This window comes from Branchiostoma floridae, chromosome 17 (genome assembly GCF_000003815.2).
Source record: "Branchiostoma floridae strain S238N-H82 chromosome 17, Bfl_VNyyK, whole genome shotgun sequence".
NCBI classification, from domain to species: domain Eukaryota; kingdom Metazoa; phylum Chordata; class Leptocardii; order Amphioxiformes; family Branchiostomatidae; genus Branchiostoma; species Branchiostoma floridae.
Window position 1 is genome coordinate 9,328,248 of NC_049995.1, and position 23,796 is coordinate 9,352,043.

A 23,796-nucleotide genomic window follows, 5' to 3' on the forward strand; every position below is an offset into this window, starting at 1 on the left:
TTATCATATTCATCGCCTTTATCGTTTGACTGGAAAGATGATACAAGAAATTGAAGATCCCATACCTTCGTGAAATATTTGGTCTTTTCAAATTTCCTACTGACAAATTTCCATCCATCACAGATATTATTGCCCCTCCTCTACCCTTCTTCCTTTTATTAATCATAGCTATCTTCTTCCCATAAGAGGTTAATCGTTGGGAATAGCTGACTGCCTGCCCATGGACTATACCACACTAGTTTTAGGGAGGGAGGATTATTCTGTGATGCTGTAGTACCTGACAATACTGCTCTGCTAGGGTTCCAAATTGGCATTTTTCTTAGATTTTCTCGAAAGACATTTGAGTCTTTACGGGAATTGAAACAAATTTTTTGCTAATTCCAGGAACAACCAAGAACTACGTCAGCATCGTGCTGAGGACGGACGAGCTGGACGGGCTGCTATTGGACGGAGGAAAACTCCCACAATCCACTGCGTGGCATCCCATCCCGGGCACAGACCTGTCAGCTACCGGACTGATGGTTAACCCTGGGACCCATACACTCAAACATACCTCTCCTATCGTCACTTTCTCAGGTATCTTCAGGCTGATATATATATATGATAGAAATAATGGCTTTATTGAATCCTCGTAGTGGCATACATGGCACTGCATGACGATCAACATTGCAAAATAATACAGATATACGAAAGTACAACGAGGGCTTGGGGAAAAAGTAAAAGAGTTTTTCAACAGCTTAAACGACGATTGTATGAAGAGGAATCTTGTTCTACATTGTATAGGTAAGGTTGTAATAAATCCATCATTGCCTTTATTTGGCCTTAGGGGCAGTGGTGTGTCGAAGCAATTCACTGTTACAGTATCAGAAGGCGGACCCCATTCCTATTCTTCCACCTCCTATTCTTTCACCGACTTTTACATTTCCAATCGAAGTCAGGTACCTATTTTGACACTTTTGTGAAGTAAGGAAAGTCGTGTCAAGTGCCTGTCTCAAAGACACAACGTCTTACAGTAGGAAGTATTTTATAGAATTACTTGCCTTGGGTAAGAAATTTCCCCATTTAATGTAAGGGATCGAAATCGTGCATGTGACCTCTTAGGATCAGTATAGCTAGCTGGAAGATATGACCTTAGCGATTCTGAAAAGAAAGTATTTACTAAACATTTAAGCTTAACTCAGCCCTCCAAACCTCCGCATCTAAATGATTTTTAAAAATAAATATATATTATGTATAAAAGTATACATCTTGTTTGTGCAGAACTATTTTTAATCTTTCATCTTTCTCTTGTCTGTTAGTGTTCATGTACGGATTCTCGTACCCGGAGTCCTACGGCTACCCCGGCGGCCTGCGATTGGCTAAGATCGCAGCTCCGTGCCAGGTGACCCAGCCGACCCCTGCTGACGGCGAGGATAACGACTGTGACGGGCGGATAGACGAGGAGCTGCCCAACGGGGTGGACGACGATGGGGACGGCCTGGTGGACGAGGATCTGGCGGCGGATCCTGTAAGCATTGATTTTCAGCATCTGAGTTGGTATATATCATGGTAGAACAGAACTATTTTTCGACATTCTGAAGCAAGGTTGAGGTGTATCTACCTGTAATCTCTATTTCCGATTTTTTTGTCACTCGACAGGCTCTGAGCTCTTCCCTAGTAACATCAATAAAAAGCAACTTGAACCTCTCATGAATAAACTACGGTTAAAATAACGAACAAAGTAACGTAAACTTTTTGACACAATTGGACTTTTTCGATTATTACCGCTTCTTTGACATCACGTTATGGTGGTAGAACACGTGACTCAGTAAGTTGTAGAAAGTTTGTGCCCCCCCCCCACCCCACCAGTATTGAGAGACCGTTGCGAGCTATTTTTCAACAAACCGAATATACAGAGAACTGATAAAATATTCGACTATTCTAAACTTTCATTTTTTAATTTGCCTCTAGGATCTAGTAAGCTATGTTCTAACCGGTGAATTGTTCGAAGCTCTTTCTTTAGGATGCAAAATACATGTTACTAATACACCATTGAATTACTTATACACAATTAAAGTAAGATTCGAGTGTGAAAAGCTAGAATAGAACGTGCAGCTACAATTTCTGTTTCTCTGTTTTATCTCTAGTGTGCCGGAGATCCATGCAAAAACGGCGGCCAGTGTGTTGTGGATGGGAACCACTTCCGCTGTGACTGTCAGCCGGGCTGGGAGGGGCCCAGCTGCTTAGACGGTTAGTTCTTCATCTTATATTTTTCATTTACAATTTAATGGAAACAAAAACAGTGCTAATGAGAAGCCCTCTAATCGAAGACAGAAATATTAATATAAAGCATTATTAAGTAAAAACACAATTCAACGAACATGAAAATATAAAATGGGTACTGGAATAATAAACGTAAGGAGGAAAAGTTGGTGTACGACCAACCACAAAAGTATGCCTTTACAATCAATAAAAGTGTGAACAGTATAGAAAATGTTACAGTTCTCTAAGTGTGAAAATACACATGTTTTGAAGTTAAGAAAATCTATTGCACTCAAACAGAAATGTTCCAACTGCTGAATCAGGTATTCGAATTTTCGACCGCGCCGCACTCCGTGTGTGTAATGTACGTTCGAATTACTCGATGGAAGCCTGTGTGATACGGCTTTTTATCACCGGGTCCAGAACACCTGTATTTCGCGGCCCAGGTATGACATAATAGGGTATACGTGCCAGTACCTTGACTGGTTACGATGATTAGTTACTTATGATAACGTTACCATATGTTATGTGTATTTTGCGTTGGTATGAGATGAAAATATAGCAACACGGTTTCAATGCTAATTCAAAAAGAAGAAAAAGAGAAACTTCAGCTTTCGACAAAGTCATTTCCCATCCAAAAAAAAGTAGTGAAAAGTTCACGATCTCCCCAAAGGCCGGTGTTCTTAAGGAGATTGTAAACAGAACGTTCAGAAGCTACCAGGATGTTTGACAAATACTACCTCCCTTAACTCTTCTCCACAGAAATAAAGCAACACAACGTGCTGATCACAAGGAAACTTAAGAAGGCTTTGTTTGAAAGCATTATAGCCACGGTTCCAAACGTTTGCCCAAAAGGTCGCCCTATGCAAAACACACAAAAACACACGTCAAAACATTCAGATTTGTTTGGCTAGAGATTTGTCCAAACGTCGGGAAGTTTACTCAACCCTGTCAAGTTAAGAGCTGGTCTGTGTAAAGTAACGGAGTCCATTCTAACTGTAGTTTATTGATTCGTTATTTTACCAGGGTAGAGTTTATATCGAAGCATAACAGCATACTTATCGAGTCTTGGTGAAGTTTTTAAGTGGAGTGAAATAGCTGCACTTGTAGACATTTAGTTGCAGATGGTTTAGATGTAGATGTATAAGGTAAAGTGGGCGCCCTCAAATTGAGGACGAAGCATTGCGTTTTTTGTTTGCTAGTAGCACAATACGGCTTTACAACGGTTCAACAAAGATTCTTTGTGTGTTTTAAGAAAGAGGAAGATAGAAAGATAGGCGACGAAAAATATTGGAGGATTGCATCAAATAATGAGCTGGCATGATAGTAAGTAAAACATCCAGAAAAACAAAATTTTGACCTTAAGGGGTTGGGAAAAAAAGTAAATTTTGTTACCAGTTATTCTGTGGTGCCCTAACGGTCAAATAGTTAAACTAGGGGATAGCTGAGATTAAGCTGTATTTCAAAGTGTGTGTAGAAAAGGATAAGGATAATGCCACAATGTATGTAGCACCAAGTTCGTTATTAACTCCGCTTAACTCACTTAACGCCACCAATGTCTTCGCCGAAAAGGTCGGTTTACCCTATCATAATGGAATAGTTCGTCATGTAGTCTGTTGTTCCGGTAACGGTACACATCCATGTACCATGTGCACATTCCAACAGACGCTACATATTCGGCGGAATCTCATAGTTTAGGACAACGTTTACCGTGGAAGTCTTTTATAATAGAGAATTAATGAGTTTGCTCGTTGCTAAGTCGTGTAAGATCTTTAAAACTATTAGGAAATCTACATCAAGGCTGTTGTTCAGGAAACGGCCACTCTTATTTACTATAGACGCTTTTCTGCGGAAATCTCTAAGCCTTGGACCACGTCGAACTTGGAAGCCTTTTATAACGGAGCTTGCACGTGGCTAAGCCCTTCTGGATCTTTATAAGACTATAGTAAATCCATATATTCATCACGATCTAACGGACGCTCTTCGGTGGAAATGTCTTAGTCTAGGCAATAGGACAACGTTCACAGTGCAAGCCATTTCCAGCATTATATTCATGAACTTACATGTCCCTAAGCCGTGTTAGATCGTTAAAGCTATTTATAGTTTTTTTTCTTAAGGCTTAATCACGTAAGCAAATGTCTGTGGCTTGTATAAAACGCAGCATGCAATCTTTAAAAAGGCATTGTATATTTAAAAAAAATATATTTTTATTGAGTTTTATTTTATTTTTAACTAGTCAACCGTGTGAATTTTAGCCTGGATACCATCCTCTGTATATACCACTTTCTCTCCCTTTCCGCTTGCTTATTACCACCGTTTAAGGTAACCAAAATAGGAAAGAAAGCGGTAGACTATTGATGATTGCACCCAGGCTTGTGAATGTACAGTTGCACTTGCAAAAATCTAAACCTTGCCATTTCTTTGACGATTGTTTTTGCTATATTCGATGCTCAGTCCTCAGACTATTGTTCCCACTTGAAACTCCATCTTTTTTTCCAAAGCATCCCACAAAGTGGCTGTCTCTCAGAAAGGCCATTGTCCGGTCACTATGTGATGTGTGGGCAATACAGCCAGTTAAAAGGACTCCGATACACACAAAAATAACCCGCTGTATTGATAGTTGCGATTATGTCGTACAAGATTCAACTCTGCTACTTAAAAGGCTGTCTTAATTAGATCCTTGTGAGTGGATGCTCCTGTCGAAACGTGCTTAAAAGTATATGACAAAACTATATATCAAAATCGTATGACGACCTACGACTAGTGTGATGTTAGTTATTATGCTCTAAATGAAAGGTGTTAGATCAGAACAAAGATGACTTGGCACTTTTTGTAACCCTTAAATATGTAGCTTTTGAACTTTGTAACATGCCTGATTGAACCGTAGAATTTCAGGTTGCAATCAATTGACCAGGAACTTGTGCGGTCGATACAATTCCCTCTTTACATAGTGTAACGTAAACATTGCAACATGTGTTTTTTGTTCCAACAGGATCTATTAATGCCTGCTTTATCACGAAGATAAAATATTCAAATAGACTCTTTGTATTTTCACATTTCAGCAATGATGCAGTGTCAATACCTACAGCACGAACCCTGAAATATTTGATTACGTAAGAAAAATAAGGAAAAACGTAGAATCGATGAGTCATTGAATGGATAAACCCTGTTAATTGAGGAATGCAAACTTTGCAAACAGTGGGATCAAACTTGTTGATCTTAAATAGGATGTAGGACTGACCTTACGGTGGGATCGTGTGGGAAAAGTTTGCACAAAACGTGCTTTTTCGGGATACATCTATCCACGTGTACGCTAGGGTCATCGAACTCATGACCCCATGTATACATCGAGTGACTAGTTAACAGCGATATAGCCACTTGTACGTTAGGGTCATCGTACTCTGACCACATGCACACATACATAGTGTGACTAGTGTACTGTAATACAGCCACGTGTAGTTTAAAGTGACCGTACTCTGGCCCCTTGGGCACAAGAGCACACATGTCCAGGAGTACGTTAGGGTCATCGTACTCTGACCACATGCACACATACATAGTGTGACTAGTGTACTGTAATATAGCCACGTGTAGTTTAAAGTGACCGTACTCTGGCCCCTTGGGCACAAGAGCACACATGTCCAGGAGTACGTTAGGGTCATCGTACTCTGACCACATGCACACATACATAGTGTGACTAGTGTACTGTAATATAGCCACGTGTAGTTTAGGGTGACCTTACTCTGACCCCATGTGCATATGGAGTGTCCATTCACAGCACACATGCCCAGGAGTACGTTAGGGTCATCGTTGCCTGATCAAATATACACGTGGGTCGTCTAATTTACTTAACATGGCCACTTGTACCTTAGGGCCATTGTACTCTGGCCCCATATATACATGTTTACGGCACATGTCCACGTGTACTTTCGAAGCATCTTACTAGTACTGTGGTACATACATACAGCGTGACTAAAATTTAGTGCCTGGCCAATTGTACCTTTGGGCCATCGTACTTTGATTCTATGCACACACGTTTACACCATATGGACACCGTTGAGGCCATCGTATTCTGACCCAATGGACACATAGAGAGACAAGTTTACGGAACATGATCGCATTGTACTCTACCACGCACATGTCCAAATGGAGTGACAAGTTTACAGTACATGATCAAGTGTCCGTTAGGGCCATCGTACTCTTGATCCCATACACGTGGAGTGTCTAGTTTACTGTAATATGTCAATCTCAACCGTAGATCTGAAATAGCCTATCCCAGTTTTTAATAGCCGTTTATGGTATATATTTCATCAGTTGTCTATTTTTGTAAAATTTATCACTGATTAATTGTTTTAACATTTCCAGTGGCTCCCTATGAAGATCTCTGCCTGGGTACCACTGCTTGTGCCAGATCAGGTAAAAGACGTATTTTACGTTCGAGACCGTATTTGTTACGCAGCAGCGACACCTAGCTGCAGCGAGAAGAAGTGCCAGTTATTATTGCCATAAGGAAGGTGACAGACGGTCACTGAAACGTCGGCTATTGCAAATATGTGGTTGTGAAATGACCTTTGCGTCAACTTTGTCGATCAAAATTTCAAAGTTTCAAACGTTTGTTTTGACTCTAATTGGTACGTGCATACCAACATTAAAAGGCGAATCTGCCAGGTTTAAATAGAAGTTGTTATTGATACAGAGTCTTATTGGCCTGGGTACTATCCTGGGTAGTTACTGCTGGTTTCATTCCCTACATGGTTAGCATTCTACTGCAGGAGATAACGCTAGAATTCACTTTTATCCACGGGGTAACATATATCCGTTGTTTTTAAAACACGGGTATTTAACAGGGTTTCGAAGAAAATTGATAGTAAGGGTATTTAGGGATATCAAGTGGACGGTACTTTCCAATTGCATTAGTTTCTGCCCGTCCGCTTGATATCACTCAATGCCCTGTTTCAAAGACGACGGATATAGGTACCCCACGGATAAAGGTGAAGTAACGTTGCATAAAACTGAATGTGAAATGTTTCAAATAGCCGGAGCATCATGCCGTACCTGGGGAGACCCGCATTACATCTCGTTTGACGGGACGAGAACAGACTTCATGGGGACCTGTACCTACACACTGGCGGAGAGGACGGAGGAACCAGCCTTCAGGGTGGCGGCTAAGAACGAACACAGGTGGGTAGGACTAGCGAGAATAGCCGATTAGACTTATACAGCTTCTGAAAAAAAAATCACGCTTCTTGCCAACTTTTCAATGTTGAGCCTCAGCTTAAATGGGCATTCCACTACACACGGACGTGTTATTTTCAGATAGATATTAATTTTAGGAAGTAATAAATGCATACTACTTCACATTATACGATCAAGTACCCAGATGCTCCACGTGCCTCAAAAGCATTCAGTCTTCTACTAAACTCCCCAAGTACCCTCTAATTGAATTAACCCTATGGCTGAATACAATGCAAAACTTTTAGGTACGGTTACAAAACTAATTTCAGGTTCGCTAAGAAATCTCGTCTTGTTCTTGTATTCTTTGATATCTTATGAGCAATTTGCCTTCTCGGTGTGCTTAGCGAACCTCATTTATTCCGAAAATATGCACGATAAAAAATGTCTATGCGTATAGGGAATGCATGGGAAGGGTCTGCATGGGTTTAGTGAGTGTCATATTTTTTTTACAAAACACACATCGCGCAATTCATCCCAAGGTGAATTCCACGAAATTCAGCTGATTAGTATTCATTGACACATTATCTGTTGTAAAACAAGACTCCGTTCTGGAGTGGAATGCCCCTTTAATGGCACCTGCAAGTATAAGTCAGGCCTATTGATTTATTATGTATGTGTTATAACATGGACCGATCGGTATCAGACTGAGAACTGTTTGCTATCACGGTGTTGGAGCATGCGGCTTCCATGCAGTGGTAGAAAACCCTGCGCTTCTATTGGACTGTCATTGTGACGAAGAATCCCGAGCTCCTAATAGGGGTTGTGGGAATTCTTCTCTAGAATTAGAGGTGTTTGACCACACGCTCTTGGGAATCGAGAGCAGGCTCAATCAGCCATAGGCAGAGAGAGGATGTATAAGACACTGTAAGCTAACTTGCATTGCTCTGTATAAAAAATGCTATCTACATGTACATAACCATTTTTTTTTACCAAACAGGAACGGGCGGACCCACGTGTCGTATGTGGGCAGAGTAACAGTGGAGGTGTATGGACAGAAGATCACCGTGTCCAGAAACAACAGGGTTGCGGTACGACGAGCGTCCTTCTTCCTTTCCATTCTTAAAATATTTGTTTGATATCTTTTGACTTTTTGATAACCTAGTTCTTCCTAGATGTTATGCAGTGGGTGGCGTGATAGATGGCCGAATAGAGTAATTATACAAACGACTCTCAAAATGACACTTCTACTTAGCAGTTATGATCAACACTCATGGCAAACAGTACGTACGGACGTTTAACACATGCGGTGATGCCAGTAGACTAGCGACCTGTTGCAGTTTTATCTATGCTTGCATAGCTGTACATGTGTGTCCCAGTGTCTGACCAAGAAAACGGAGATGGCCCACTATAGGTTGTGAGAAGAAAATAAACTTTTCAGAATTTGTTAATAGCCAGCGGTTTCTAAAAGTAATGGTTAATTGACCATCTTGTACACGTAGATCAACGACGTCCCTGTTGCCCTCCCGGCATGCCTCGGCAGCAAGGCAGGAGTGCGCATGAGCGGAAGAGACGTCATCATCTACACCGACTTCTGCCTCCGGGTCACGTACGACGGCAACCACGAGGTCAACCTGGAAGTGCCAAACCACCTAATTGGCCAGTCTCGAGGCATGTGTGGCAACTTCAATGGAGACCGCACGGATGATCGACAGCTCCCTGACGGGAGTCTCGCAACCAGCCAGGCGACGTTTGGTGACAGTTGGAAAGCGGCTGACATCATTGATGCAAGGTATGATAATGTTTACCTTCACGGGAGGGAAACATATTGTTTTTGCTCTTTGCTGTTTTTTCTTCCTCATCTTCCTGTAGCGTCTTCAGTTCCAAACAAATAAGGTCAATGAATTAGACTAGGCGGTTTAAGAAGCTGAATGATGTTCCATTGCATTATGTATAGCAAGTGGCAGGACAGATTTAGAGGGGCTGGTCACCCCGCTTATCAATTCATAGTTTTCGGTTGAAATGCTCAACAGATCTTGCTCCGTGTCACTGACGAAATGTAGCCAACGGAACGTCTGATCATTTACAAAATCTGTCCAGATGCTTATATAAGTGAATGCTAACCTATCTTGCGTATAATATCAACATTGTTTCTGTAGCTGCCCAGCTGAGGACACTCCGGAAATCACCTTTGACCTGTCCCAAGCCGACGCCGCCCTCGTACAGACCATAGAAAGCACCAGCCAGTGTGGGATGATACTCGATCCCAACGGACCGTTCGGGGACTGCCACGAGGTCGTTGACCCCAAGGACTACTACGACGCATGCGTGTTCGACATGGCCTCCCACGAAGGGACGGTTCCCGAGCTGCTTTGCGAGAGCATCCAAGCGTACTCCGACGTATGCGTGGATGAGGGTGTGCCTCAGCCGAGCTGGAGGACCGATTCATTCTGTCGTAAGCAAAAAATTGGTTATCTAATGTGAAAACAACATAGAAATATGATTTATTTTCTAAGTTTGCTTAAAATTCGTTTGGTAGAGTCAAAGTCCCGTTAAAGAATCCACCAAAGTTGAATTTCAACGTTTTTTGATCGAATTCACAACAAAATATTTTAGTTTAGGGCCGCATTTGCAATTCCGCAGCAGCGACACCTAGCTGCAGTGCGAAGTAGAACAAGCTATCAACCCTCTGGGGAAGGTGCCGAAAACCAAACGTCGGCTAGTTCAACCCTATTCATAATCCTAACCACAACCAAATGTATGAAAATAATGCACATGTAGCTACATGTATACTACGTGCATATTTGTTTCTCACATCTCTATACATTTCTCACGTGGCGGCCATGATAGATCGAAAACAAGGTCAATGAGGCAAATAGACAAACCTTATTTCTAAAATCAGCTCCCATTTAGTTTTCCCCCAAAACATACATATTTTCACAATATATATAAGATCAAGTGATAAATATTATAACTGGTGTTATACACAGAAAGATATAGCAATTTAGAGTAGCGTAGACTGATGATATGCAAAATAAAAGCATAATAACGGTAATATTTGATGGACAATTTTTTGTTTGCCACATTGGCTTCGTTTTCGATCCATCATGGCCGCCTTGTGAGAAAAGGTGTTCTTCTGATTCGGAGATTCTTTCTTTGTCTTTAGCCATGCGGTGCCCACCGATGTCCGAGTACGCCCACTGCGTCAGCCCGTGCCCGGCCACCTGTGCGGACCTGGCGGCCGAGAAGTGCAACCCTACCGAGCGGTGTATGGAAGGCTGCCGGTGTCTGGACGGGTTCGTCCTGAGTGGGGAGGTCTGCGTCCCTGCCGACCAGTGCGGGTGTTGGAAGGAAGGGAGGTACCACAGGGTAAGTATTGGCATCCATCTGTCTCGGTAGACAATTGTAGAGAGGCAGTCACTCGCCGTCATGTTTGCCTGGCCTGCACGTGCCTTTTTAAGGTGAAAAGAGGGGTGGTGCGATCCTTTCTCCACCCTCTCTATGAATTGATATGTAATCTACATATAACGTGACTGACCTCATTTGCATTTATTTTATTTCATTTTCAAACGGATTACCATACTGCTGATGCCTATTTGTTCACCGTAGCTGAACGATGAACTACTTCACATTTTCGTGTGTCAAAGGAACTTTTATTTTACTTTCAACCAGTAGTTGAAGTGAAAGGGGCAAAACTTACCGCTAGAGATCGCCTACCCATACTATAGAACAAGCTCTAGCCACGTTTTTGTGCATGACCCCTAATGAATCCATAAACTTCAAAATGGCCCCCGTTTCTGGAATAGGGTCTATTCATGGGTATGGCTTTGAATTTGTTTATCGTAGCTGAACGACGATTGGTCCGAGGGTGACCAGCTCTGCACGTGCGGCCCTAGCGGGGACATCAGGTGTGTGCAGGCCGCCTGCCCACCCGGGTCCACGTGGAGAATGGAGGAGGGCGTCATGGGATGTCAGCCCGGTAAGGAGGAAGTGGCATGTGTTTTCGGTGTACACAATACTAATACATAATATGCTACTGTCCCATTTTGAAAAATGGGATAGTTAACGGGCCATTTTTCCGCACTTTAGAGAGCTTGACTCCTAACTGACCCAATAGGACAGCACGGGGCTACCGGGCTATTTTGGGGCAAGGCCGGGCCCTAGGATTTTTTCAATGGGGTTAAAATCAAACCGAGACCTATTTATTAGATTAAAAACACCGAGGAGTTCCCCCGGTTCCCGGTGGTTTACCGGAAGAAATGTCTGGATCCAGAGCCCAGCCGTTGCTACATCCCTGCATCCTCCTACGCATGGACATCCAACAGTCAAACTGCCTGTCTGGATGTTCCCTGCTCTTTCAACCGTCACCCTTAGTTCCTTACCACCCTGCTTATAAATATTAATGAGTATACCCTTATACATGCAATACAGCTTTTGAAAACGGGAAGCCTATCCTCTCATTGGCTGACAGCTGGTTTGGGTGGGGGGGGGGGGACGTCCACAGAAACTAAGAGTGACGGTTGAAAGTGCAGTTGGATGTCCCTGCGTAGGAGGATGCATCTCTGACGACGACAGACAACAGTACAAAGGGGACGGTAGAATAACTTGGAGACTTATTCGGCAAACGTGTGCACCAAAATAGGATAGCAAGCAGTTATCAGCTGGATTCTGACTGATTTGCCATGACCTTTTTCTCGCTATTTCAGATGCACCACTAATGGCCGATGATCCAGGAGCGAGCCAAGGAGTGACGGAAACCAACGAATGCCTGGGAACACTTTTCTGTCCCACAGGTGAAGTTCAAAACTCCGATTTGACCAGATTGTAGTGTTTGGAAGTCTTAAAAACAAAATAATATCACCCTTTGTAATGCATTATGCTATTCTGACTGATAGCTTTAGTAGTATAAATCATTAATTTTGTTGACTAATCTGCGCCACATTGATTTGATAGAAAGGCTTAACAAATGACTTGTTCTCGGCCAAGAAAATGGTACACAAAACTATTTGTACTCAATTATTTCACGTCTTTTTCTTTGGTACGGAATTATGAAAAATGATATATAGATATTGGCATATTTTGTGGTTACTTTGTCCGATTTACTATATGCTCGAAAATGTCATTGGGAATCGTGAAAGATTGACTTTACCTAAAATTGGTATCATATGAAACATATGTGCTATATTATGATGAACAGAATCCAGTAACTGCACGGCGTTAATTGGGTGATCCACACTACATCACGTTTGATGGGAGGTGCAGGAAGAAGAGTTTAGAGTTGGTAGAATTTCACGAAACAAATGATACGTCTATTTATTTCAACAGAATCCAGTAACTGCACGGGGTGGGGAGACCCACATTACATCACGTTTGACGGGAGGCGCCACGACTTCCAGGGCAAGTGCAAGTACGTCCTGGTGCAACACCGCGACTTCCGCGTGGCGGCGCGCAACGCGCAGCACAACAGCAACGCCAGGGTGTCGTTCATAGACGTGGTAGAGCTGAACCTTTACGGGCATAAAGTGGAGATTCTGCAGGGCCTTCTTGTCATGGTAAATATACATTTTGGTACTAATCTCTGTGTTCTTTCGAGGGGGGGTCTAAAACAATATCTAGAGGGCTAAAGAGCGCCACATTAGTGGGTAGTTGCATCATCTTTAGCCTTTTGGATTCTGTCTTGGACACGATAAATCAGCTTGGAGATTAGCATTTTGGTGCCTTTCCGTGGGCATGTATTTCCGCTTTGCTTTGCCAGCTCATGATGTTTCAGACTTTATAGGAAGAAAATATGCTGTTTAAATCCTTTTTTATAACCCAAAACCTTATGTCGGTCAGAACCAGGCATTTTTTCTTATGCTATGCACAGGCACGTACCACCACAGAGTGAAAGAAATTGAAGGGCAACAGGTCAAATTTCCTGGATTGGCAGAAAGTAGAGTTTGGAGTTACTATTCTTTATATATTACCTAATGTATTTTGTATTTCTCTCCCAGGGTCAGCCCTTTTAATAGTCATGGTTAGTTGGGCAACCATGGCTGTCTGTATTGTCAGCCAAACGAAAAAATAAATGTTAATCAATATATTATTTGCATAATTAATGAACTATAATTAAACTTAGACATAGTAGAAACTCTCAATATTTTAGGTAGGAGGTATGAGCTTAACGAACTCTCGTTTCTGTACATGTACCGTTCATTAGGTTGACGGCGTTCTCCGGACGTTGCCGATCTGTATCGAAGGGAGGGTGTCCATCCAGCTGAGTGGCAAGTACGTGGTCATCACCACTGACATGTGCTTCACAATGGCTTTTGATGGAGACAACCGTCTGGAGATCAACCTGCCGGACATCTATGGGGGCGAGGTATTGTCTTTCTTCATGGGTCTTTCGTGTGGCATAACTGGTAGAGTGTTGGGCTCGAAACCTAGAAGTCCCGAGTTCGATCCCGCCGTGCCCCTGACGTTGTATTCATGGAAAAGGCACTTCCTCTTTTGGCCCACCTGTGAAAATGGGGACCTGATTTCGGCCGGGGAGGTAAAATACAACCTTTACCTTCTGTCTACTCTGTGTAGGTGGTACTGTTAATATCATAGTAATTCTAAACTTTAGTGCAGTGCCACATAGTCCTCGTCTATCCGACAGCAAATTTACAAAATTGCATCTTTTAGAAGGCATCTTTTAGACTCTGTTGATTTTAGATACATGTTTATCATTTGATCATGAATTGTTAAAGTTGAAACATGTTGTCTCTTTGAAATAGTTACTAGTACTAAGTCACATTTGTCGCCACTCTGAAATCTCCTCTTCCAACAGCACGATCTTCTGTTTTCAAGTTCTATTTCTGTAGCCACTTGAATAGACTGAAATTTTAGCGTGCAAGGTAAAATGTTAAAATAATGTAAATAGTTTTAATATATATTTCAATCGAAGGTCCTAATATGTTTTAATCCTAAAAGGTTGACGGGATGTGCGGTGACTACAACGGAGACGGGGGCGACGACAACAAAATGCCGGACGGAAGTGCCGCACGGAATTCTCTGGAATTCGGAAACAGCTGGGTCTCTCCTGACGACATGAGGTAAAGACTTGTACATATCTAACTTCACATTAAAAAAAATGATTTTGTAAAAGCTGTCCGTGTTAGAATTATGCCTTTAGCAGTGGTGTCGTTCCGTTAAATCACGATTGTAGAAACTTGTACTTGTCGGCCACGGTAGTGACAAACCGGAATCCTTTTCAGGCTTCCCAGGGCTAGGGCCCGACCTTGGTGCTGATTTTCAGTTTCCGGAGCTCCGGAGGTTTAATTTGAGGTCTCCAAACCCTTGCTATAGTAGTATTGTGTAAGCGTGCAATGATCTCTTCCCCTAGCTGCCCAGCCATCACACCAGAAGAGACGTTTGACCTGGCCCAGGCTGACCCAGCTCTAGTCCAGCAGTACGAAGACGTCCAGTTTTGTGGACAGCTGACGGATTTGACTGGCGTCTTCCAGGTTAGTTTATTTGCGACGCCTCAAGGGCGGAGGCATATCTTTTTATTGTACTACGATCGTTCTGAAAATATTTCAAAATTTACACGAATGTATTTGATGTAAACCAGGATAGATCAACGAGCTAACAAAACATGTTTTTAGGATTGCATTAAGGCCGTTGACCCAGAAGAATATTTCGGCGCATGCGTGTACGACCTCGCCGCGCACAGTGGAGACCAGACGAGCCTGTGTCAGAACCTGCAGGCCTACGCTGACGCATGCGCATCGGCGGGACTCGAGCCGCCAAAGTGGCGAAGACCCGACCTCTGCCGTGAGTAATAATTGTTATGTATTATAATTGTTCACAAACTTTATCTAGATCATTATCGTTGTTAAATGGGATCTTACTGTTTTTGCGAGCTGTGTTTGTTGCTTACTTCCACATGCCATACGCGCTAGGGCCAATGACAGGAAATAAGGTCAAAGGTTCCAGAAAGGTTATCAAAGATTATCTCATTTCCTTTCGTACTAAGTAAGCTGACCTGATGCCAAACAAGTGAAAAAAGACATTTCAAAAATCCAACTGCGCATGCACAGATCAAAGGTGAATACGTCATGTATATGCCTGCGAACTGACCGGCGGAGGCCATATATGCATGTATGAAGTATGGTTGAGACAAGGAATGTTTACAAGACAGGGAGTTCAACTTTGACCTTACGCATGTGCTCCAAGAATCGTGAACTGTCTTATAATCTAGAAGTGACTGGTAAAAGTCCCACACCAATCAGATCTCTTCTGCATTTCCCAGCGATGACGTGTCCACCCAACAGCCAGTACTCTTCCTGCATGTCACCATGCCCACGCACATGCGTAGAACCCAACGCTCCTGACACCTGCAGGGGCGCATGCGTAGAAGGGTGCAAGTGCGATCTCGGCTACCTGCTGAGCGGAGACCGCTGCGTTCCCATGAGCGACTGCGGCTGTGTCCGGGAAGGCAGTTACTATAAGGTACTAGTATACGTAAACGATACGTATATACGTTTTTTATGATGTTTGTATTCTTTTTCAATACATGATACAAGAACTGTTGTTAAATGCTTTTATATATGGATGGAAATGTTGATATTTCTATATATCAGGGTATAGAAATCTACCTGTGGAAATTCCAATTTATTAGTCTTGGGCTAACGTCACATTACCAAACGTTTGTGGAAACGAAAAATAGAATATACAGTTACGTAAAATATACACAAATAATGCCCACGACTATTCTCTCTACGTCTTGTGTAGGTTGGTATCTTTTATATCATACTTTTCGTTCACGGAAGCTACCCGGCCAGGCCCCGGTTTGGAAATGTGATGTAGAACTTACCAGGATACTATGAATTTGTTAGGATAGTCCCCATTTACAAATCCTGAATTTCAAGTTATTCTATTGATCTAAAGTGACATAAATCGAAGCTAAAGATGGATCCTTCCCGATACTTAATGAATTATTGTAATTAAAGCTTTATGAGCATTTTGTTCGATGAGACTAGGAGTGTGCGTTGTCATGTTTGGCCGGGAATTTTAACTGTGACGTATGATAATTTCAGCTGGATGAAAAGTTCGTGTTGGGTGACGAGGAGTGCACCTGTCTGGCCGGGGATGAAGTGATGTGTGCCAAGATCGCGTGTCCAGAGGGACAGACATGGCAACTGAAGAACGGCCACTGGTCCTGTCAGCCAGGTGCGTTCCGTCTATGTTAAGGTGAACTCTCACTGCACTTGGGGCACCGGTGCGGCACTGTGGGGTTCGAAAGATTACTCAACGAATTTCAGAGATGAAGAAAAAATTATTGCGTTCTGTGTATTTTGTCATCTTCTAAGTCATACTTTTACGTATTACGCAATATCTAAATTATTAAAAATCGCGTAGATTAAAAACAGGACCCCAGTGAACGAACCTGGCAGTGCCGCAATGGTGCCCCAAGTGCAGTGAGATTCCACAGTGGTCATTGAAAATTTGATCCGTGTACACTTTAGTGTTGTAAGAAAGTCTGGCATAAATATGAAAATTACAGACATAGATGAGCTTTCATGTTAAGATTTTTTCTAAAACATCTCAAGATTTAGTCAAAACAGCTCAAGATTAAGTCGAAACATCTCAAAATTTAACAAAAAATTTCAAGAACTTGGGTATAAATCTGCAGATTTTATTTTTTCTATTTTCTAGGCAGCGTAAAGACCTACGATGGGGGTCATTATGATATGTTGAGTACCAGAGAACTTTCTCACAAAATATAAGATATGCAGGTTTAAGTGGTAAAAGGCTATAAGCATTAGTCCAAAGTAGTAATAATCTACTCGCTGTTTTTGTAGATGTGGCCCTTGTGATGGATGACAGTCCCTCAGCCCTGCAGCCACAGTGTGACTTCTCCTGTCCACGCAGTGGTATGTACTATTTTATCCACACGATCACTCCTGTAGTGTTATCCTGGCACAGTATTACTATTAACTCTGTACATTCCAGGAGGCAAGAAGAGCCTCTCCTGTCAGAAATTACTGGCTAACAACGACCTGGGTTATCCGGTAACTACTGATATATCCTATGTCTATATCCACTCTTAGAATCCAGACAGTGACAAAAGGCCTACACTACAAATCTGCTTATTGGCACAAAGACGCACCTTAACCCCCTGTATCTTGCATCATGTTCTTTCAGTAGAAGCTTGATAATTGCACAATGGATAACTGCACACTTCTTTTAATTGGAAGGAATCCCAATTCCCCAATAGTGATGCGGTCCAGTTGAACATGAATAACTTCGCTTTGTGGCACCGTCTGGATAATTGCACAAAGTGTGCTGGAAAATAGTGAGTGCAATTAAACGACTTGTACGTATTGGAAAATTTCTGTTGCTATTGGGATGTTTTCTTTTGAATCCTTGTCTGCAGAGGGAACCTGTAAAGCATGGGGAGACCCTCACTACACCACTTTTGACAACCTAAGGTTCAACTTCATGGGTGCGTGCACCTACACACTGGCACAGTACACGCAGGTAAGACCGCCAATATGCATTCTTTTCGAAAGGAAAGACCTGTATGCAATTGGATATCTCTTTTGACACAATTCATTATAACAGAGTATTAAACAGCTAGACAACGTTGACCAATCAGAAGGCCCGATTTCATATTGGTTATGACGCTGTAACGTCAGAGAAGTGACACAAGGGTTGGATAATGAAACGCAATAGGGCTTCTAATGAAATTGGCCAACAGAAATGTGTATTTCTCATTTGTGACAGTCATGATAGGCTACATGTTTATGATCATAACGTCATAAAACCAGTCATTTCGCTTTTGCGCACTCGCTGATTTTATTCGGTGGTTCTAGCAAAGGAACAAGCCTTGTAACACCAAATGCATCTCGGCGCGTTATGAACTCTTAAATGTACATAACACAAGCGTGTAAAGAAGTCACCGCGACTTACCAACACCTCCCCACATGAAAGGAACAAACAAATCATAGAAATTGTGTTTGGTCTTCAACTTTTGCTTGAAAAGGAGTTGCAAATTAAGTTTCGAAGCTAAAACGTGATGTGGATTTTGTTTCAGGGTCCGTCGGCGTTCCACATTGCGGCTAAAAATGAGCATCGCGGCAACAACAACAGAGTGACGTTTGTCGAGAAAGTTTACGTTGACGTTTATGGTCATCGCATCACTATGGAGAAGGGGCACAAAATCTATGTGAGTTTCCCTTAGTGTAATTATCAGTACTGGAATCTTACTTATCAGTAATGACGGCCAGTACTGATTTCTTACATCAGAAATATTACTGAAGTAATACCAAAACATTACTGATATTTGAAAATATTCCAATTTTCAGTAACATATCACTAGCAGTAGCAGCAGGTAAGACTATTTGAAAATAGTAGCCGGCAGTGTTAGATCAGTAGTAGACTATGACCAGTAGCAGATCAGTAGTTGAATCTAAGAGATTGCTGTAAGCACCAGTAACTGACAGCAGGCCGATAAAAAAGATGAAAAAGCTTTTGTTAAAATGAATAAACTCTACAAATTTACCCATGACGTAGATGTGTTTTACATAATCTTGACAGCATGTTGTAAGTAAAAAGTACTGCAAAGTTTGGCATCTGTATGTTCAATTATACATTGATGTGGTACACCCCATTGCTTTGAAGTAGTTCGTGCTTTACTGAGCAGTGATATTTTCAGGTGGACGGTGTGCGACGAAACGCCCCTGTGTGTCTGCCTGAGGGCATCACCATCAAGAAGAGCGGCAGGTAAGAGCCAAGTTCATCGTTGCAATATTCCGTCTCGGTAACGTTAGTGGTAAGACCTTTGTCTGGAGTTTAGAAAGAAGCTGGCCAAATCAAACCTGTACCACACTTGGCTATCATGCACAAGAGGTGAAGTCACGGAGAGGGAAACAAGACAAAAAAACAAAGTCGACATCATATTAGCACGCACAAAGCGATATGCCCAAAGTCCATTACCGTATATTGTCAAGCTCTTGAACAGCAGTGAATAACTTTTATTTAACATTGACGTGTAATTGTTATTGTATTTTATTATGTTGTGAATTGGCAGCAAATGTATATATGTTGATTGATGTATTTTACCTGTAGTGTTTGTAAAAAAAAACTTTGTAACTGTGAATCTCACAATTCAGCCTTTTTGACTGCCAGGAGTTTTCAATCAATAAACCAGTCTATATAAAGCAACAGTTTCGAACGGTAGCAGACCGTTCTACACATTATCATGAGCGTTCCTTGGGTGCACTGACTATAAAAAGCAATTGAAAAGGAATATAAACAGCAATTGAACTAGTAGCATCGTGGTGAATGGTATAAAAATTATCTGAAAAAATATTCAAGTGCATCAACACGGGTTCAAACCCTAGTCAAAAAGCATAAAATCCCTTACCCATCATCATCGACGACAACGTCGTCAAGAAACATTACGAGCTGAGGAAATAATTAATTAAAAAGTCTGTCAGTAGTGATCAACCAACACCGAGCGCTGCTTTTGATACTGCCTTAGGCCACCGATAAATCTGCTGGGAGATAAATAGATAGTATATGCTGTAGAAGTGTTCCGAAAATAATATTGTGACGATGTTCCATACAGGTGGACAGTACTGGAGACGAACTTCTGCATGGAGGTCAAGTATGATGGAGACAAGAAGGTAGACGTGGGCCTCCCCAACCGCATGGTAAGTGTTGTGCCCACTATACTACCGTTCTATTTTCACTTACTGTAACAGTGTTCTTAGCTCTGTAACGTTTTTGAAACCACTAAGGCCAGTCTATTATATGGATGACATCGACGAATGTACTTTTTGGCCATTTTTTAAAACAGCTACTTTCGAAAAATGTGTCATTACATTCCTGAGCAAGATTAAATGACTCTAACGAGGCTATTAGATAGGTCTTGTAGGACACTTTTTTGAAAAGCCCATAATGAATGATGTGTATGTAGGGCAGTATATGGAACATTTGATCACTCCGATACTATAGACGAACTGGACTGGATATTATGATAACACAAATGCGAAGGTCTACAGTAATGTTGTAGTAACACTACAGTAATGTCGTAGTAACAAGGCTCGCACTTGACCTTGCAGATGAATCAGTTGAGCGGATTGTGTGGTGACTTTAACGGTCAGAGGGACGACGATCAAATCAAGAAAGACGGCAGCCTGACCACCAACACAAGGGAGTTCGCCGAAAGTTGGGTCACAGAAGATGACCCCTAGTGAGTGGCAATTCCTATTTCTAAGTAGTCAACTTGACATGACTCGTCAGGAGACATTTTTCCTATGGCGTGACGCCGACTTATGCTACGGTCCAATTCGTACACGTGGCCGTAGGGGATGTAGGCCCGGCCGACCGGGCTCTGAAGCCTCAAATGTGTCCTGGTCAACCGTTAGACCACGGGGGATCCTCTCGGTATTTTCATGATTAGGTTACTTCAAGTTTTCCGACGGCTGAGCAGACAAGTCACGTGTCCCCCTACCCTGATGCTTATCCCTCTGACCCCATTTACCCTCTGACCTTTCCCCCATCTCCCATGTAGGTCATTCGTGGCTTCTCCTTCCTGAGTACGGTCATATTTTGTTGAGCTCCTGACTTGTTGAGTTTATATTATAATGGTGTCCTGTCCTCTGTTAGTCTGCGTTGTTTGTACTAAGGACCTGTTTTGAGACCTCTTCTCCCGTACCGCAACCTCGTGCCTCTATACGGTGTGGATTCTCTTGGATTACTTCGTGGACTCGCCTTGTAGTTCGATACGCTTCTGGGTTACCGTCAGTCAGAAACTGTCGCTCAGCCGTGAAGAGTACTGCCTTGGATCCGGATTCTCCACGCCGAGCTGTACCCCATGTACCCGACCGGAGCAGGATGGATATTTTGCTGGTTTTGCGCCTCCCTTCTGCTGTGACAACTGCGTGCTTCACCTCGGCAGCCCCGGGGATTCCTTGTCCTGAGCTGCGACCTCCCCGCCCGACCGGCTCAACTTGACCATCCCCGTGAGAAGCTTCCCCCAGGCAGGCTGGCCGAGAAGTGCTGCATCTCAGGTTTTCCCCTTATCCCGTCCCCCCTCCCTCGTATCTTGTATGCATGTACATGTCTGTTTTCTTGCAATCGTGTGTATTACTCGACTTTGACTTTTGGTCATAGAAGTTTGATGCCCCGTTTTAATTTCCACAGGACGCTGACGCTAATTTTTTTATTATTATTATTATTATTATCTTGATGTATACGTATGATTCTTCTTTGCAGATACGAGCCCTTCATCTGTTTTTTTTTTTTTTGTTTTTTTGTTTTTGTCTCGTGTGGTTACCCTACTAATGGCGGTATCTTTTGCCTTCTTATGTACGCAGCAGGTTTTGTTCATTGAGCTATTTCACACATTCCTTTCTTTATGAGAGATTTTCCAGCGACGAGACGTCCCTCAGTGACAACGCACATCCTCACCGCCCACGGTGACAATAGTTGCCAGACTGCCCTCTATTGTGTCATCAGACCACCCATCCCTGGGAGCGTGGTGATCCTTATAAACGACAATTGATCTCAATTTACCCCTTCCTCCCCGTTTTTAGCCCCTACATCGCCAACAAGATAGAGCTGAGTGGATCCTACTTTATATATCCCTGTGCACATTCTTGATATGCATACATCATACATGTACCTTCTTGCAGCTCGTTCTCCTTTCTGATCCTTTCTAACTTACGCCTTTCAGACCGTTCTAATTTCTGCAGATTCTACGAAGGAAAACGGAGTGGATGTAGAACAAGGGATCTGCGTGTGCATTGACCTGAAGAGTATTATGTCCTTGATTTGACTTCCCTTGATTTTTATACCGCTAGTCTACCTTGTGAGCCGCTGTTTGTACTGGGACATTACGCAGACATTCACTTCTGTCCTGTGGCCATTCTACCAGGCTTGACATTTGTTTTGTGACGATTGGTTTCTCACTGCAGGTATGACCTTTCCCGGCCTCTGCCACAACTAGCATTTTCTATCCATCCTACCCACTTCCCTAAGTCCCCTTCAATCCCGTCTTTACCCAGCCCCATCTCCTGACGCATACCTAGGACTTTGACGCGAGGTTCGCCTGCACTCTGTGTGATTGTTGTTTATGTAACACTCTACTACATCTACGGTACTGTGCTTGCTAATCCATTTACTGATCTCTGTATGATTTGAGCACAGCTATTTCACACATTCTTCCCTTTACGAGGGTGATTGCCCAGTAACGGGAGACTTCCCTGACACTTTCCCACTACCCCCAACCGTGATGATGACCGTCAGTCTAGATCTACTTCCTCCTTACAATTACGATTGTTTACTCTCCCCTCCACAACTTTTCATCCAAGACCACCCACCTGTGGGAACCTGGTAATTATTATGAACATATCCTTTTATTCCTCTTCTCTTCTAGCTCTCGCAGAACCCCCGACACACCTGTGTTAACACCCTTCCTTGACGTTTTGCGTGTTTTCGTGTGATACATATGCATGACACATGCATGACACTTGGTAGGACTAATCTTCCGACTGAGCTTCCAAGGAGTTCTTGTACAGCAGCCTTGTCTTGCAGGCCCATTGCTGGCTGTCAAGGTATACGGAGTGATGCGATATATATTTTAATGAAACCCCTTGGTGTATCTGACTATACCTTATTTGACAGGTTCTTCCTTCCGGTTTATAATGTTATCGATATCACTCTTACAGACACATTGACAGCTATTCTATACCATCCTACAAGGCCGTTGTCTGTTTACTGTTTTGACGGAATGTTTTCTCACCCGAAGTTTAGGTCTGCTCTTACCTGCTATTATCCGGAAAACTTTGTCCTCCTGACCCCTCTCCCTCCCACCACCCGCCTTGTTCTATCCTCCCCACCCGGCATCCCTCACCCCCATGCCTTTTTACTCCTCCCGCTTCCATGACATGAGAATGTACGCGAAGGTGACTTGAGGTGTGCTTCCCCGTGTGGAGACACTTCACTGCTGTGAATGCAACCCCTCCCCCTTCCCTGACATGTGAATGTACGCGAAGGTGACTTGAGGTGTGCTCCCCCGTGCGGAGACACTTCACTGTCGTGAGTACAACCCCTCCCCCTTCCCTGACATGTGAATGTACGTGAAGGTGAATTGAGGTGTGCTCCCCCGTGCGGAGACACTTCACTCTCGTGAGTGCAGTCCCCTGTGAGGACTCAGTTGAAACTTTACTGTTAGTGCTTACCCCCGTGTGGATTTGAACTTGAGGCTTTACCGAAGTGTCAGCCCCCGTGTGGATGTACTTCAAGTTTTTGCCGGAAGTGTCATCCCCTGTGCGGTCGATGTACTTCCGGTACGAGATACAACCCCCGGGTTGGCCTTACATTCAACCGAGAACGTTGGACTTGTACCTG

At 42.9% G+C, this 23,796-nt stretch overlaps 1 protein-coding gene across 2 annotated transcripts in view; it reads left to right on the plus strand.

Annotated features, from left to right (window-relative positions):
* The window catches only part of LOC118404220 (IgGFc-binding protein-like), a 54,639-nt gene that overhangs the window by 7,331 nt on the left and 23,512 nt on the right, over positions 1-23,796 (plus strand). For both annotated transcript variants that reach the window (XM_035803247.1, XM_035803246.1), the window contains exons 9-32: positions 385-576; positions 1,299-1,507; positions 2,127-2,229; positions 6,604-6,654; positions 7,275-7,419; positions 8,411-8,501; positions 8,913-9,202; positions 9,570-9,865; positions 10,577-10,779; positions 11,257-11,389; positions 12,117-12,203; positions 12,736-12,962; positions 13,610-13,771; positions 14,365-14,486; positions 14,777-14,897; positions 15,039-15,207; positions 15,686-15,885; positions 16,473-16,605; positions 17,238-17,309; positions 17,813-17,916; positions 18,473-18,604; positions 19,094-19,161; positions 20,009-20,093; positions 20,505-20,635. In XM_035803247.1, coding sequence (XP_035659140.1) covers positions 385-576; positions 1,299-1,507; positions 2,127-2,229; positions 6,604-6,654; positions 7,275-7,419; positions 8,411-8,501; positions 8,913-9,202; positions 9,570-9,865; positions 10,577-10,779; positions 11,257-11,389; positions 12,117-12,203; positions 12,736-12,962; positions 13,610-13,771; positions 14,365-14,486; positions 14,777-14,897; positions 15,039-15,207; positions 15,686-15,885; positions 16,473-16,605; positions 17,238-17,309; positions 17,813-17,916; positions 18,473-18,604; positions 19,094-19,161; positions 20,009-20,093; positions 20,505-20,635 — 3,526 coding nt within the window. The remainder of the gene's footprint in view (positions 1-384; positions 577-1,298; positions 1,508-2,126; positions 2,230-6,603; positions 6,655-7,274; positions 7,420-8,410; positions 8,502-8,912; positions 9,203-9,569; positions 9,866-10,576; positions 10,780-11,256; positions 11,390-12,116; positions 12,204-12,735; positions 12,963-13,609; positions 13,772-14,364; positions 14,487-14,776; positions 14,898-15,038; positions 15,208-15,685; positions 15,886-16,472; positions 16,606-17,237; positions 17,310-17,812; positions 17,917-18,472; positions 18,605-19,093; positions 19,162-20,008; positions 20,094-20,504; positions 20,636-23,796) is intronic.